Genomic DNA, 13,857 nt, shown 5'->3' with positions numbered 1-13,857 from the left:
AAGGTCAAGATCACAATGGGGAAATCTAAGAAGACAGCTGAACCAAGCTTATGGAAACTCATAAACGCTAGACTGACAGCTGTGGAGCTGCATGGGACTGAACTTGGCCCACCGTGTGTTGGAAATAGTTGAGCAGATTGACCTATCTGAGGGGTCTTTTTCAATGGGTCCAGGATCTGTTCCTGATGCATGAGCTAACTTTTTGGACCACATTCCCTAAGGTTGGATACCTTCCTCAGCTTTTATGATGGGGAAGGGATTTGATCCTGCCTCAACTTAATGTGCCTCGTTTGGTTGACTCTGCATGGAAGCCTTTAACCTTTCTGATGAGTGAATTTGGTAATAAGTTGGGGCAAGGGGAGGTGAGAGGAGTAGGGGTGGGAGAGAAAACTGTGCTTGGAATGTAAAATGAAATTAATTTTTTAAAGGAAAAATAAAAGAAAGAATCACCAGAAGAAAAGCAACCAAGCAGAACAAGCTATTGGGGCAAACAAATAAGTCGCTCCCTTCCATGACCTCTGTATCAGCTCCTGCCTCCAGGATCCAGCCAGATGAGATATCCTGGGCAAACTGGGGGCAGGTCCTCCCCTCAAAGCTCTTGAAAATGGAATGTTATATGAAACAGCAATTGAAATAAACCATTTCATCCTCTCTCCCCCTAAAATAATAACTTAATACAGCATAAATGCAACATCTTCATGAATCTATAAGTAATACCAAAAACGACAAACTTCAAAGGTTGTACATGCTTTAAAAACAAGTAAATAAACAAACAAACAACAAAAGATCAACACATTAATTTACTAGAGTGAGGCAGGCACCTGTGGTTAGGAGGTTTAGGTATAATAACAACTTCTAAAATAATAGATGAGACAGCAGTGGCACCTATTAAAACAGCCACTGAACAATATTCCAGATCCTGTGTTAAGAGAACTCTTCCACACACACTGAATACTGGCAGAAAACTCTCATTTCCTAGGATAGATAGATAGATAGATGATAGATAGATAGACAGACAGACAGACAGACAGACAGATAGATGTGACTATCTGGAAGCAGTGACATTATCAACTACTGTCCTGATATGAAATTCAACTTTTAAAATATGTATGATGGGACTGAAGAGATGGTTCAGTATTAAAGAACACTTGTTGCTCTTGCAGAAGACGGGAGTTCAGCCCCGAGCATCCACCTGAAAGCTCACGAATACCTGTAACTTTATTTCCAGAGTATTCAAAGCCATCTGCTGACCTTTGCAGGTATAGACATGTATATCATGTTCATGTATGTGTGAGAGAAAACATTAATATTTATTAAAAGTTAATCAAGCTTAAATGGATATGTATGTAATAGCTCAAAATGGACTGCTACTTTAAAAATATTTCCAACATGGAGTCATTTATCTTGGATATCAGCAGTCTAAGGGAGAATATAGGAAACGGAATTGGAAAGAAAAAAGGGATGGAACGTTTCTTTGCTTGGCGACAGTCTTACAAATGTTCACTGTGGAAAAAGGAAATCAAACCACCTTGCTTGCCACAATTATAGGGTGCAAACGTTATCATGAGACCCTACCAAAACAGTGAGATCACTCTGTTTACTTGCTTAAAGTAGACACGTCAGTCTTTTATTCTGGTTCCCAAGTGCTGTGATTAAAGTTTTATTCTGTTTTTAGAAGTAGTTGATATGCTTTTTTTCTCCCCAAACCCAGATAATTTTGGAATTCAATACAATTTAAAAAATAGAAAGCAACTCAGGACCGCGAGGGGTGCACCCACACACTGAGGCAATGGGGATGTTCTATCGGGAACTCACCAAGGCCAGCTGGCCGGGGTCTGAAAAAGCATGGGACAAAACCGGTCTCGCTGAACATAACGGACAATGAGGACTACTGAGAACTGAAGAACAATGGCAATGGGTTCTTGATCCTATTGCACGTACTGGCTTTGTGGGAGCCTAGGTAGTTTGGATGCTCACCTTACTAGACCTGGATGGAGGTGGGTGGTCCTTGGACCTCCCACAGGGCAGGGAAACCTGCTTGCTCTTTGGGCTGAGGAGGGAGGAAGACTTGATTCGGGGAGGGGGGGAATGGGAGGTGGTGGCGGGGAAGAGGCAGAAATCTTTAATAATTAAATAAATTAATTAATTAATAAAAAAAAAGAAAAAAGAAAAAAATAAAATTAAAAAAAGGAAAAAAATAGAAAGCAAATATTTGACATGAAGTACAGGAATTTGGGGCAGTAATTAATGCTCTACAACTCTGTAGGTTGTTGGATAGGATACTGAATTTTGACAAATAGTAAAGGCTCTCTCATAGCTAGTCTCAGAAGAATGAGCAACAGATAGTACTCAAGATTTCAGTGTCTGAACATGAGGTTGGATGAGAGGAAGAAGAACATCATGATGAGAGAAGACAGTAGTTGATGCAAACAGTTCACTGGAAGTTTAAAATGGGGGAGGTCGTATATTCCATAAGAAGCCTGGATGTGTAGATAACCTTGTGTTAACTTGAAAGGACTTGGAATCCCATAGGAGGACTTGGTGTGTCTTCAAAAGTATTTACAAATCAGTTTAGTCCAGAAAAGAAGATATGCCCTTTCAGGGCGAGGGTGGAACCTTCATGTGCATGGGATGCCAAGAGAAATAGGATTTTTTTTTATTTTATTCTTTTTTAATTAAAATTTCCGCCTCCTCCCTGTTTCCCATTTCCCTCCCCCTCCTCCCACATATTGTCCCCTTCCCCGATTCCCCTCCCCCTATTCCCACTCCTCTTCTCCTCACCCCACTCCATTCCCCCTCCCTCTCGATACTGAAGAGCAGTCCAAATTCTCTGCCCTGCGGGAAGACCAAGGTCCTCCCACTTCTATCTAGGTCCAGGAAGGTGAGCATCCAAACAGGCTAAGCTCCCACAAAGCCAGTTCCTGTATTAGGATCGAAACCTAGTGCCATTGCCCTTGGCTTCTCATCAGCCTTCATTGCCCGCCATGTTCAGAGAGTCCGGTTTCAACCCATGCTTATTCAGTCCCAGTCCAGTTTTGCATGCAAATGGATGGAAATAGAAAACACTATCCTGAGTGAGGTATCCCAGACCCAAAAAGAGGAACATGGGATGTACTCACTCATAATTGGTTTCTAGCCCTAAATAAAGGACATTGAGCATATAATTTGTGATCCTTGAGAAGCTAAATAAGAAAGTGAACCCCAAGAAAAACGTATAGTCATCCGCCTGGATAGGAGAAGTAGACAAGATTGCCGGGCAAAAACTGGGAACTTGTGGGTGAGGTGGCATGGGGCTAAGGGGAAATGGGGTGAGAAACGTGAGAAGGGGAGGATGGGAGGACCTTGGGGGAATAGGATGGTTGGGATATAAGAAGGGTGGATACGGGAGCAGCGAAGTATATATCCTAACTAAGGGAGCCATCTTAAGGTTGGCAAGAGACTTGACTCTAGAGGGGCTCACAGGTGTCCAGGGAGATGTCCCCAGCTGGTACCTTGAGCAACTGAGGAGAGGGAACCTGAAATGACCCTATCCTATACTGATGAATATCTTGCATATCACCTTAGAACCTTCATCTGGCGATGGATCGAGATAGAGACAGAGACCCAATTTGGAGCAACGGACTGAGCTCTTAAGGTCCAAATGAGGAGCAGAAGGAGGGAGAACATGAACAAGGAAGTCAGGACCACAAGGGGTGCACCCACCCACTGTGAAAGTGGAACTGATCTATTGAGAAATAGGATTATAACAAGCTAAGTACCAGAATTTAAGATTTCCTGCTTTCTGACTGGGAATTTGATATGACCACAATTTTCTTCCATCTTTTATCTCTTCCAATGGTGATTGTACCTTCTGTTAGAAAAGAAAAATTTTTTTTCTGTCTTAAGTTGTTATTTTAGGTATTTGGCATAATATTGATAAAAGTAACAAATATGGCAACTAAATAGCAGCAGAGAAGCATCATTTTGGGACATGTTAAAATCTATGAATGAATGAAGCTGTTCTTTTTGGAAAAAAGAAAAGAATTTCTTTAGGAAGGTTCTAGCGACATGTGGTGGCTCTGAAATATTTATCTAAGAGAGATTTCCTGAAAAGGATTTGGTGAATTCAGAAGCTGAGACAATCATTTTAAACTGCTCTCTCTTAAATTCTTAGATTTGATTTACATTATACATTTCTTGACGAGCATTAAATAAGAGTTTCTGGGCTTCAGAGTTCAAATCATGTTGGGTGGCAGAGGTCAGCAGCTCCTACTTTGAGCCTCGCCTTCCAGACGCTGTCATTACTACCAGAACTGGAGAGTGGCTGTTACCCAGTGCACATGTGGGGACTTCAAGGCCCTCATGTGCTTTATGAACTTTTCTGAACATGAGCCCCCTAGAGATTGAATCTTCAGTGAAATTATCTGTAGTTAACTTGCTTGTGCCATGTGCATTGGATTATTTGTAAGTTTCATAGTATTCATGACCGTAAATGAAATTCAATTGTTATCTCTGCAACAGGGGTTTTAATGCAGATTTACTAGATTTTCTTATACTCAATCTCATGATGTTGTATCTCTATTGAAATCAGTAACAATGCACACAATAAATTCACTTTAAAAGAATTCTGTTGCTATCAAGCATTCTGTTAGGCCTTTACAAGTACCTTCAATTCTTTGAAGGATGACAGCCAGATGTGATGGTGTTAATTTCATTTTTCATATTGACAAATTATAGTCAGGAAACTTCAGGTGGCCACACATCCTATGACTGTCCTGCCTTGACCCTAGGCAGTACTCTTGATCTCTGAAATGATATCAGACCATCCTCAAACTGTGCGCTCCCAAAGATTTCATGTCATTATTAAAACCTCCAATACAGACAAAAGTACAAAATCACTGTCAGTGGTCAGAAATTCCTCTGTGGAGTAAAATATTGAAAATACTGAGTATAATATTTAGCTTCAGCCTACAGTGATTTCATACTGTGACTTATAGTGGTAGTTTGAATGTAATTGAACCTCATGAGCTTCCAGGAAGTGCCACTATGAGGAGGTGTGTAGTAGAAGGAGGAGAGGGCTGCATTCCGCCACCCGGCTAGCTAAACCATGAAATAACTGCACAGAAATTGAATTAATTAAATTACTGCTTGGCCCATAAGCTCTAGCCTCTTATTGGCTAACTCTCACATCTTGATTCAACCCATTTCTAGTAACATGTATATCACCACGAGGTCGTAGCTTACCGGAAAAGATTCAGCATGTCTGACCTGGCAGCTTCATGGCAGCTCTCTCTCTCTTTCTGCTGCTTTCTTCCTCCCAGAATACAGTCTGTCTTCTCCACCTATCTAAGTTTTGCCCTATCAGTCCAAACAGTTTTCTTTATTGATTAACCAATGCAAGCAACACAAATACAGAATGACCTCCTACATCACAGGTGTGCCTTTGTTGAAGTCCATATAGCCTCATGAAGGAAATGTGTCACTGTGGGGTGGGCTTTCCAGTCTCACATACACTCAAGTCATGCTCAATGTTCAGTTCACTTCCTGTTGCATGTGGCTTAAGACATAGAACTCTCAGCTCCTTCTCCAGCACTGTGACTGCCTGCATAGTTCCATGTTTCCCACCATGGTGATAATGGACTAAACCTCTGAAACTATAAGCCACTCAAATATTTTCCTTTATAAACTTGGCTGTAGTCATGGTATCTCTTCACAGCAATTGAAACCCTAAGTAAGACATTTGTGGTGAGTAAACTCAAGAGATTAAGAAACATATTTATTTCAGCTAAAAAAAGAGCTCATCAGAAGTACATTAACTGAAAACTCCAGTAAATTTCTTGGTCGTCATTCCTGGCACCCATCCTTTACTACATTCTATGCCAGAAATTTTAGAAATTGACAGGAGTTAATGAATCAGAACCTGTCCTGTGCCTTCTAGAGTATTTTACTTGAAAATATATCACTATGTAGGCAAGTAGAAGTTAGCCTAAACAGAAAGATGGCCAATTTTTTCCTGGAATTGCCTCAGAGCCTCTGTAAGTGAGCATACTGTACTGGCTCTGCCTATCTACATCCCCCAGAACACAAGCCACACCAGCCACGCCTGCCACTTGGAGTTGAAAGGCAATGTCAGTACATTCTGAAACAAGGTTTGAAGAAGGTCTGCTTCTGAAAATGGAGTCCTCAGGTCTACTCTATTGCATTCCAATTAAAGTAGGTTTGTGAACTTTAAATAAATAGTTACCATAGACTCAGATCAGAAATATTATATCAAAGTGTCTTTGTGGTGTGTACATGTGTATAACTTGCAAGGATGCAGTGTTACTAAAATTTCGGAATGAAGACTTCATTTGCTTTCCATGGCTGCAGCTCACACTGCCTGAAAGCTCAAAAGTGAAAAGCTGGTATCTTTTTTCCTCTGTTTTATTGTTTATATTGCACTATACTCATTCCCCTCCCTTCCTCCAGTTTCCCCTTCTACCCTCTCCTGTTTTTACTCAGTTTCACGTCTTTAATCCCAGGACTCTGGAGGTATAGGCAAGAGGATCTCTGTAAATTCAAGGTCAGCCTGGTATACAAAGTAAGTTCCAGGACAGCCAAGGCTACATAGAAAAAAGCTGCCTTTAAAAACTACCACAAAACAAAATGGGTGATGGTGGCACTCGCTTTTAATCGCAGCACGTAGGAAGCAGAGCTAGGCAGAACTCTGTGATTTCAAGGCCAGTCTGGTCTACAGAGTCAGTTGGTATATATTAAGGATTGTAATGGAACCCTGAATAAAAAAAGAAGAGAGAATTTGGAAGTCTAACAATTTGACAATCTCTCATGGCCTTCTCTGATACTGCTTCATCTTGAATGGAGTGATAATGCAAAACAGAAGAAAATACATTAAAAAAAGAAATTTATTCAAAACAGAGAACCAATGATGACATGGGTCTGTGAGAGGATTTTTCCATCTCAGAAGAACTCATACTCTGGAAGCAGCTCTTTGAAATGACTGTAGTACATCAGATGTCATCTTCATTCTGCAGAAGAAGCAAAGGGTTATAGGGAACTATCAGATAATATGATCTAAATGTTTCCTTATAGAAGGGAAAATTCACAATAGGTAGACCTCAGAAAGTGTCTATAGATTGACACTATGTAAAGATAGCATTATACACTCACACACACATACACACACAGACATACACACAGTCATAAGTTCAAACAGTTAACTAGCAAATAATATAACTGTCACAATATTATTTGCATAATCAACTTATTCTGTGAAAATTTCAGCATCAATACATATTCTGAAATGTACATAACATGGTGTTTGGAAAGATGGACAAAGTTTTCCACCGTTTCTGTAAAGCACTTAATCTTCTGTTTCAGAACCCTTCACGGACATCACTGTTGACTCATTGCTGCTGTATAGCAGACATGACCAGGACATTGAGCCCTTCATTTTCTTAGATACATTTACTGAACATAAGTGCATCCCAGATTCTTTTCCTATGTGCACTGAAGTCTGCTTTGGCTATGCCAATTTTCTCTTTTCAGATATTACACTATTCAGAGAGAGGACAGAGGACAGAGATGGGAAGAGACAGTAAAAAAGAGAGGGAGACACACACACATGAGAGAGAGAGAGAGAGAGAGAGAGAGAGAGAGAGAGAGAGAGAGAGAGAGAGAGATTTGTATTATAAGTTCTGTTACTCTAGAGAACCTTGACCTAAATAGAAGGAAAGGTTCTGGCAGCAAAGAGGTTCTACCAGTGAGTGTGGTAGGAGGATCAGATCAGGAAACAAGGGAATATATGAAAGGTTAACCTCAGTGAACATGGAAGTAAAAAGCTATATGAAAACCTATGACCTTGCAGCCTAAGTAACAATTCTAAAAAGGGCGAGTAGAAAACCTATGATTTGAAAGGATGGGTTTGGGTATAGGAATATTGCAGGTTAAAAGTGCCAATGTGTATCAGGGAGGTGAGATGGTAGAAAGGAGAAAGTAAGTGGCAGATTAATCAAAACTAGGGAGCTATAATGGAGCCTTATAAGATCCCATTAATTTGTCAGCTAATTAAACATACATTTTTAAATGAGCTTGAACAGATATATTCTTTGTGGTTGGTCGGTGATGCTCCCAGAAGTCATCATTATTATATGGAAATCTCAGTGCCAGAAATGGCTTACCATCCTACTACCTATTGATTAGCGAGGCCCCAGAGGCATCCAAAACAACAAAAACTATTGCTATTACTCTTGGATGCTATTTCATCTAGATCATAAGACTTTGTTGCTGATGACACCACACACTTTGGCAATAAGAAACAGAGAACTGAATCTTAAACTTATGGAAAACCCCTTGCTTTCCAGATTTCCTAGTACTGTAAGATGTTATGCATGCTAATGGGGAGGAAAAGATATCAATAGACCCAGGTAGCACTGGACCTTGTGTATTTCAATACTGACTTATCCAGGAAGATGTGTCTACTGGTGAAATGATGACAGTGGCATGACTGGTGGGGGTAACCACACTTTCTTAATTGGATCTGAGGCCACAGGAGGTATTTTATGTCTGATACTGTAACCCTTATCAAAGAGCAGTGAGATCATAGGCCCTGGCCAGCAGGGTAGATTTAATGTTGTTTTGTTAAATGATCATGGTATCAAATTTTCTTCTAAATATTTACATTTGTATCCACCAATTATGAGAGGATATCAACCCTGGTCTAAGAAGCTTACACCTTCCCCTCCCCCACAGTGGGATGTGGTTAGCTCAAGAATATGGAAGTGTTGTTTAAAGTGTTGAGAACACATGACTGTGAGTCTTTAGTAATAGATGGGGCATGCGTACCTCCTCACACAAATACATGGGCACTCTAAAACTAAGGAAACATTACAGAAGTGATGTGGGTACAATGTAAGAGCTGGAGTATGGGATAAAGGCTCTTTGTTGCAAACACGAACTCACAGAAGCTATGATTACTCACAGAAGTTGGAGCCAGTTAAAATTCTTAGCATGACTGACGGTAACTTCTCAGAGGAAATTATATGTAGGAGACACCAATGCAGAGATGCTGTTCTACAGTTGGCAGGATGGAAACAAAGTACAGTACAGATAAGAACCATGCCAAGAAGCCCTTTCTGGGATCCAGGCACATGGAATCCATGGAAATATAGGCTAGTAAAGAGTAAACAATGTAATAAAAGAAATCACTATAATACTAAAAGCAGTGTTTTACCCATTTTACTGGACAAGATAAGACTTAATCCTAGCACTTGGGAGGCAGAGGCAGGCGGATCACTGTGAGTTTGAGGCCAGCCTGGTCTACAAGAGCTAGTGCCAGGACAGGCTCTAAAACCACAGTGAAACCCTGTCTCAAAAGACAAACAAACAAACCAAAAACCAAAAACCAAAAAAAAAAAAAAAAAAAAACTGAAAAAAGACTTTGTTTATCTGATAGTTCAAGAAAATGGATGAATTTATAAGGTACTTTAGGCCTGGGATGAAATTTCAGGGACAAGTAAATCCTCTAGTAGGAAGTGAAAAGTTATAAATGATTTGGCAGAACAGAATGAGTTATATCAGCACATAGATCATGTTTGGAAAGTGCTAAAACAAAAACATGGGAAGCTACAAATAGAGGGGCATCTCTGTGTCACTTGGAGACAAATTTATAGAATGAAGCTAAAGTCTATAGAAACTAACTAGATAAGACACCAAATTCAGTTCTGGTGAACGTTAGGAAGGACTTAAGTCCTGTGACACCATAAGGGTGTCATGGGGGAAATGGGGTGCAGTCTTCGCTACTAGACTCCACTATAGGGAAACAATGAGGGGGAGGGCCTTAGCCCAGAAGTGGTAGAAGCAATCCAAATGAAATGAATATAAGTATAAGCCCAAATTGGTAGGCATCAGTGTGGCTCAAAGTAAGAAGGCACTATTCCATCTTGGCCATAGGCTAAATAAATGAGTTAAAGTAGCCCTATCCAGTTTATGAACAGTAAAGAGATGCACAAGCATCCTACGAGAACACCCCAGGGGAAAGAAGTGAGACAACTCAGGGATAAAGATTTTGGATTAAAAATAGCAACTAAATATGGTAGTCTTCCCCATTCATGTAACTGTACCCAATGTTCTTCTTTTGATAAGAAAAAAAGTTCAAAAAAAGTGAGAAGATATTTTTCATACTGCTTAATCTTTCCTAACATTTATTTTTCAGCATCTACTTAGCTTGCCAAGAACAACTGCCACTTATATGGAATAGATCTCATATCCTAGAGATTCATAATCACTAGAAAAGTTTCAATGATTGTTTCTGAGACAAAATGGCCTAATGCTTAGTCTCAGACAGACAAGTCGATTATCCCTCGACAGTGCAGGAAGCAGGGTTGGTAGAGGAGATAGAAAGAATGAGATAGCAGGAAGGGGTAGGGTAGTTTGCAACATTTTTCTCCCAATCAAAACATCCATCTTTTACAAAAGCTCCTTAGAATTCAGAAAGCTCTATATTGACACTTATTAAAACTCAGAACTCTAAAATAGGGCTCCTTAATATTCAAGAAACAAACAACTCAGAAACCTCAAGAAGTCACTAAAACTGACCAGGGGCAATAGGCACTCTCCATATTCAAGCTTGTAGAAGCAATGAGATCAGCTGAGGAAAAGACACAATCAAGATGCCTGCCCAGATGAGCAGAGGTGCCTAGCAGAGATGTTCTGTGATTTATCAAGCTGTGTACTTAATATGCAGAGTTCAATATGGTGTGGGCATTTAGTGATGCAATGACCTCTGAGCTATTAATCTTAATGTGAGAAACTTACCTAAAGTCCTATAAATGACCTCAATAACTCATGTATCAGGAAGGTGGGATTGGGTGTTCCTTTACTTTTTTTTTTTAATCACCATTTCTCCACATGGGGTGAGAAGATATTTGTTCATCTTTCCCCAGGAAGAATGTTAGTCAACACAACAGTATCTCTCCAGCTGTGTCATCCATAATACACATGACATTCTTCTTACACCTTGACTATTTCACACCTGATGCCCTCCTTGATACATGTCCACTGTCCTGCCATTGCTATTATCATTGCCATTACAATTGAGGCTTTATTTCTTTGAATGGTTTTTGATTTTCTCCAAAAGAAATCTTAGCTTGCCATAGTATGCCAAGCCTCAACTGCTTTCCACAAACCCTCCAGTCCATCATTATCAGTTCTGTGCAGTGGGAGAATTGTCTGTATTCTGTCAATCATGTTTTGAATAAATGATGATTGGCCAGGCAGAAAGTATGGCTGGGTCAACCAGACAGGAAGTAGAAGCAGGGTGATGAGAACAAGAGTATTCTGGGAAGAAGGAAGCTCTTCCCCCAGTCCTGCCCAGATCACAGAAGAAGCAAGATGTAATCTACCCAGCTGAGAAAGGTACTTAGCCATGTGGCAAATGTAAATAAGAACAATGGGTTAATATAAGCTATAAAAGTTAACAAGAAGCATGAGCTAATGGGCCAATCAGTTTTATAACTTATGGAGCTCTCTGTGTGATTTTCTTTGGGGCTTGCCAGCTGTAGGGTATTGGGTGGGACAGAAACCCCAACAAGCAGGCCCCTCATGTTACAGTTCTGTAAATGACTCTTATAATATCAAGATGCGTTTCAAATTTGAGGTATAGCCTGATACCTCAGACCACAATTGTCTGAACTTCTGTGCTGATCTTAAGGAACTATTTTTCTATTATCTCAAAGGAATCCCAGAAGGGTTCAGGTCAGTGGTGCTGACTGGAACCAATCAAAGTTGTTGTTTTTGTTATTTTTTATCTGAATCCTGAACAGTGGATAGAGATTCTTGACCATAATATCATTACATCCTCCCATGAATGGCTGGTACCTAGTTACTAATAAATCCCTTGCTCCTCCCTGAAACCCCATGAACTATGCCTTCAGAATTTTCATTTCTCTCAAGATTCTCCTTTTCCAAATGTCCACTATAATGGGTTATTAAGCTTTATCCATAGACGTAATGGCTTTCCCAGGCCAAAGATCCAAAGTTTCCACATTACTTCCCTCACATTTTTAAGGTGATCACAAGAAACTTGCCTTCAATATCACTTGATTTCTGTTCTAATTTTATTCCTTCTGCTGAAGAAAAAAAAAACTTTCCAAAATCTATAGAGCGGAAAATGGATTTATTTAGCATACACTTCAATTTTCAGTTCTTTACTGAAGAAATGTAAAGAACAGAGAATGAGCACACTTTCTTGCCTGCATGCAGTCAGGTACTGTTCTCTCTCTTATAATGTTCTTAAACTGTCTATGGAATGGCTCCACCCAAGGGCACTGCATCAGCCTCTATCAACAAACAAATTTCACATTCCTCTGTAGCCTAATGGATACTACATAATATTCTTTCAGGCAATCAAGATTGGATCTTGTAGGGACATAGCCCCGCCCCCAATGGGTGGGGCTATGTCCCTACAGGATCTAAATGAGAGTCATGATTAACCAGCACATAAGACAATAAAAAACGTTAATATTGAAAAAAAAAGTTAAATATAGTGGGAGTTTAGTTCTTACTCTAGGTGAGTTGGAGAACTCCTGCCAGGTAGACATCTTCATTACAAATGTAAGTGAGTAGAATTTGGCTTGCCTGGGGACCTTTCCTGATGACAGTATCACACAGGGCCCGTGCTTTGTCCATAACAGTAGCATTTACAAATTTTATTCTCTCCATCTCTTCCTGGTTCAGGACTTTCTTCTCCAAGAGTTCATCCAGCAAGCCATTTATTGTTCCTTCACCCACTGAAATGATGAACTGCTTCCTCTTTGATCTGAGGATGTTGTCTGTTTAAGCCACAAACATTTCTCAAGTCAAGAAAACAGCCACATGTTTGTTTTCTGTTGTAAAGAGGGCTTGGCCCCTTTCAGAATTAAAAAGTAAAATGTCTTTTTCACATATGTCTCTTACCCCTTTCTTTTTGCTTTCTGTGCTCTCTATTTCCCCTCAACATTACATAAGAGCATAGGGGGAGATACAAGTAACAAGTTACTGTCTTTCGGTTAGAACTCAAAAAGCATAAACCTCATCCTGGTTCCACGTGTTTTCAAAACAGATTAGTAAAACAAAGAAAAGATGATACAACATACTCCTTTGCAGCCTGTATCTCAGTTCCTCATCTGGTTGTGTCAGTCAGATGAGGGCCATGTAATAGTTAAGATTATAATGTGACTGCAGGAAAAAAGTACAGCAGCATTTCCTTTCTGGCCCTGGCCTTCACTCTCTGTGGCTTTAAGAACCTTCTGTGCAGATTTCTTCCACACAGTCTTCCCTTTCCCAAGATTCAGCTCACTTAAAAATCCACAGAGACTAATGACAGCTTCCAGAAAAACCACCCCTTTTCCAAATGACTTATTCATAACTTATCCCCTTTATTAACAGGGACAACTCACCAGCCATGGCGTTTCTCTCCTAGCCTGTGCAGCTACTGAAACTGAAAGTTCCTTTCCACCAGGGCGTGTATGCAGATTGCACAATAGCTGCTATTCTTGAGTGCTCATGCTTCTTTCCTTCATTAACTTACCCTTCTGAAGCTCTGACTGGTCAAGGAGGAAACCTGGGAAATGATCTTTGCAGAACACTTGGAATGGCTCCTGGGACAATGATCTGGGAAAAGCAACAAGTGGGGGAGGGAGGTTAGAAAGGGAAGATCTGAGGTGTCCACAGGGGATGAGAACATGGGTGAAGGGAAGAAAGGATCCCACAGGTGTTTCTGTTCCAGCTCAGTATGAGATTGGGAGACCTGAGCTGGGAAAACAGAGGGAAGACAAGACTTGCAGGCAGCTTACCTGAGAGGCCCAAGAGTTCTGAAGATTAGCAGGGGTGCCTGCTGGAGTT

The 13,857-nt window shown here is 40.3% G+C and overlaps 1 protein-coding gene across 2 annotated transcripts; it reads right to left on the bottom strand.

Annotated features, from left to right (window-relative positions):
- Window positions 1–6,864: 6,864 nt before the first annotated feature.
- Card16 (caspase recruitment domain family member 16) lies at window positions 6,865–13,464 on the bottom strand. Of its 2 annotated transcripts, none has more exons than XM_057767308.1 (3): window positions 13,413–13,464; window positions 12,540–12,806; window positions 6,865–7,004 (listed from the first exon to the last, which is right to left on the bottom strand). In XM_057767308.1, the coding sequence occupies exons 1-2, from the start codon at window positions 13,417–13,419 to the stop codon at window positions 12,541–12,543; spliced, it is 273 nt and encodes a 90-aa protein (XP_057623291.1). In that variant the 5' UTR covers window positions 13,420–13,464; the 3' UTR covers window positions 6,865–7,004; window position 12,540. The 2 variants fall into 2 exon arrangements, with proteins under 2 accessions (XP_057623291.1, XP_057623293.1); XM_057767310.1 differs by having other exon boundaries at window positions 12,613–12,806.
- Between the last annotated feature and the right edge of the window lie 393 nt (window positions 13,465–13,857).

This window comes from Chionomys nivalis, chromosome 4 (genome assembly GCF_950005125.1).
Source record: "Chionomys nivalis chromosome 4, mChiNiv1.1, whole genome shotgun sequence".
Classification (NCBI taxonomy): Eukaryota; Metazoa; Chordata; class Mammalia; order Rodentia; family Cricetidae; genus Chionomys; species Chionomys nivalis.
Note: the sequence above shows the minus strand (reverse complement) of the source record. Positions and strands in the feature narration are given on the sequence as shown.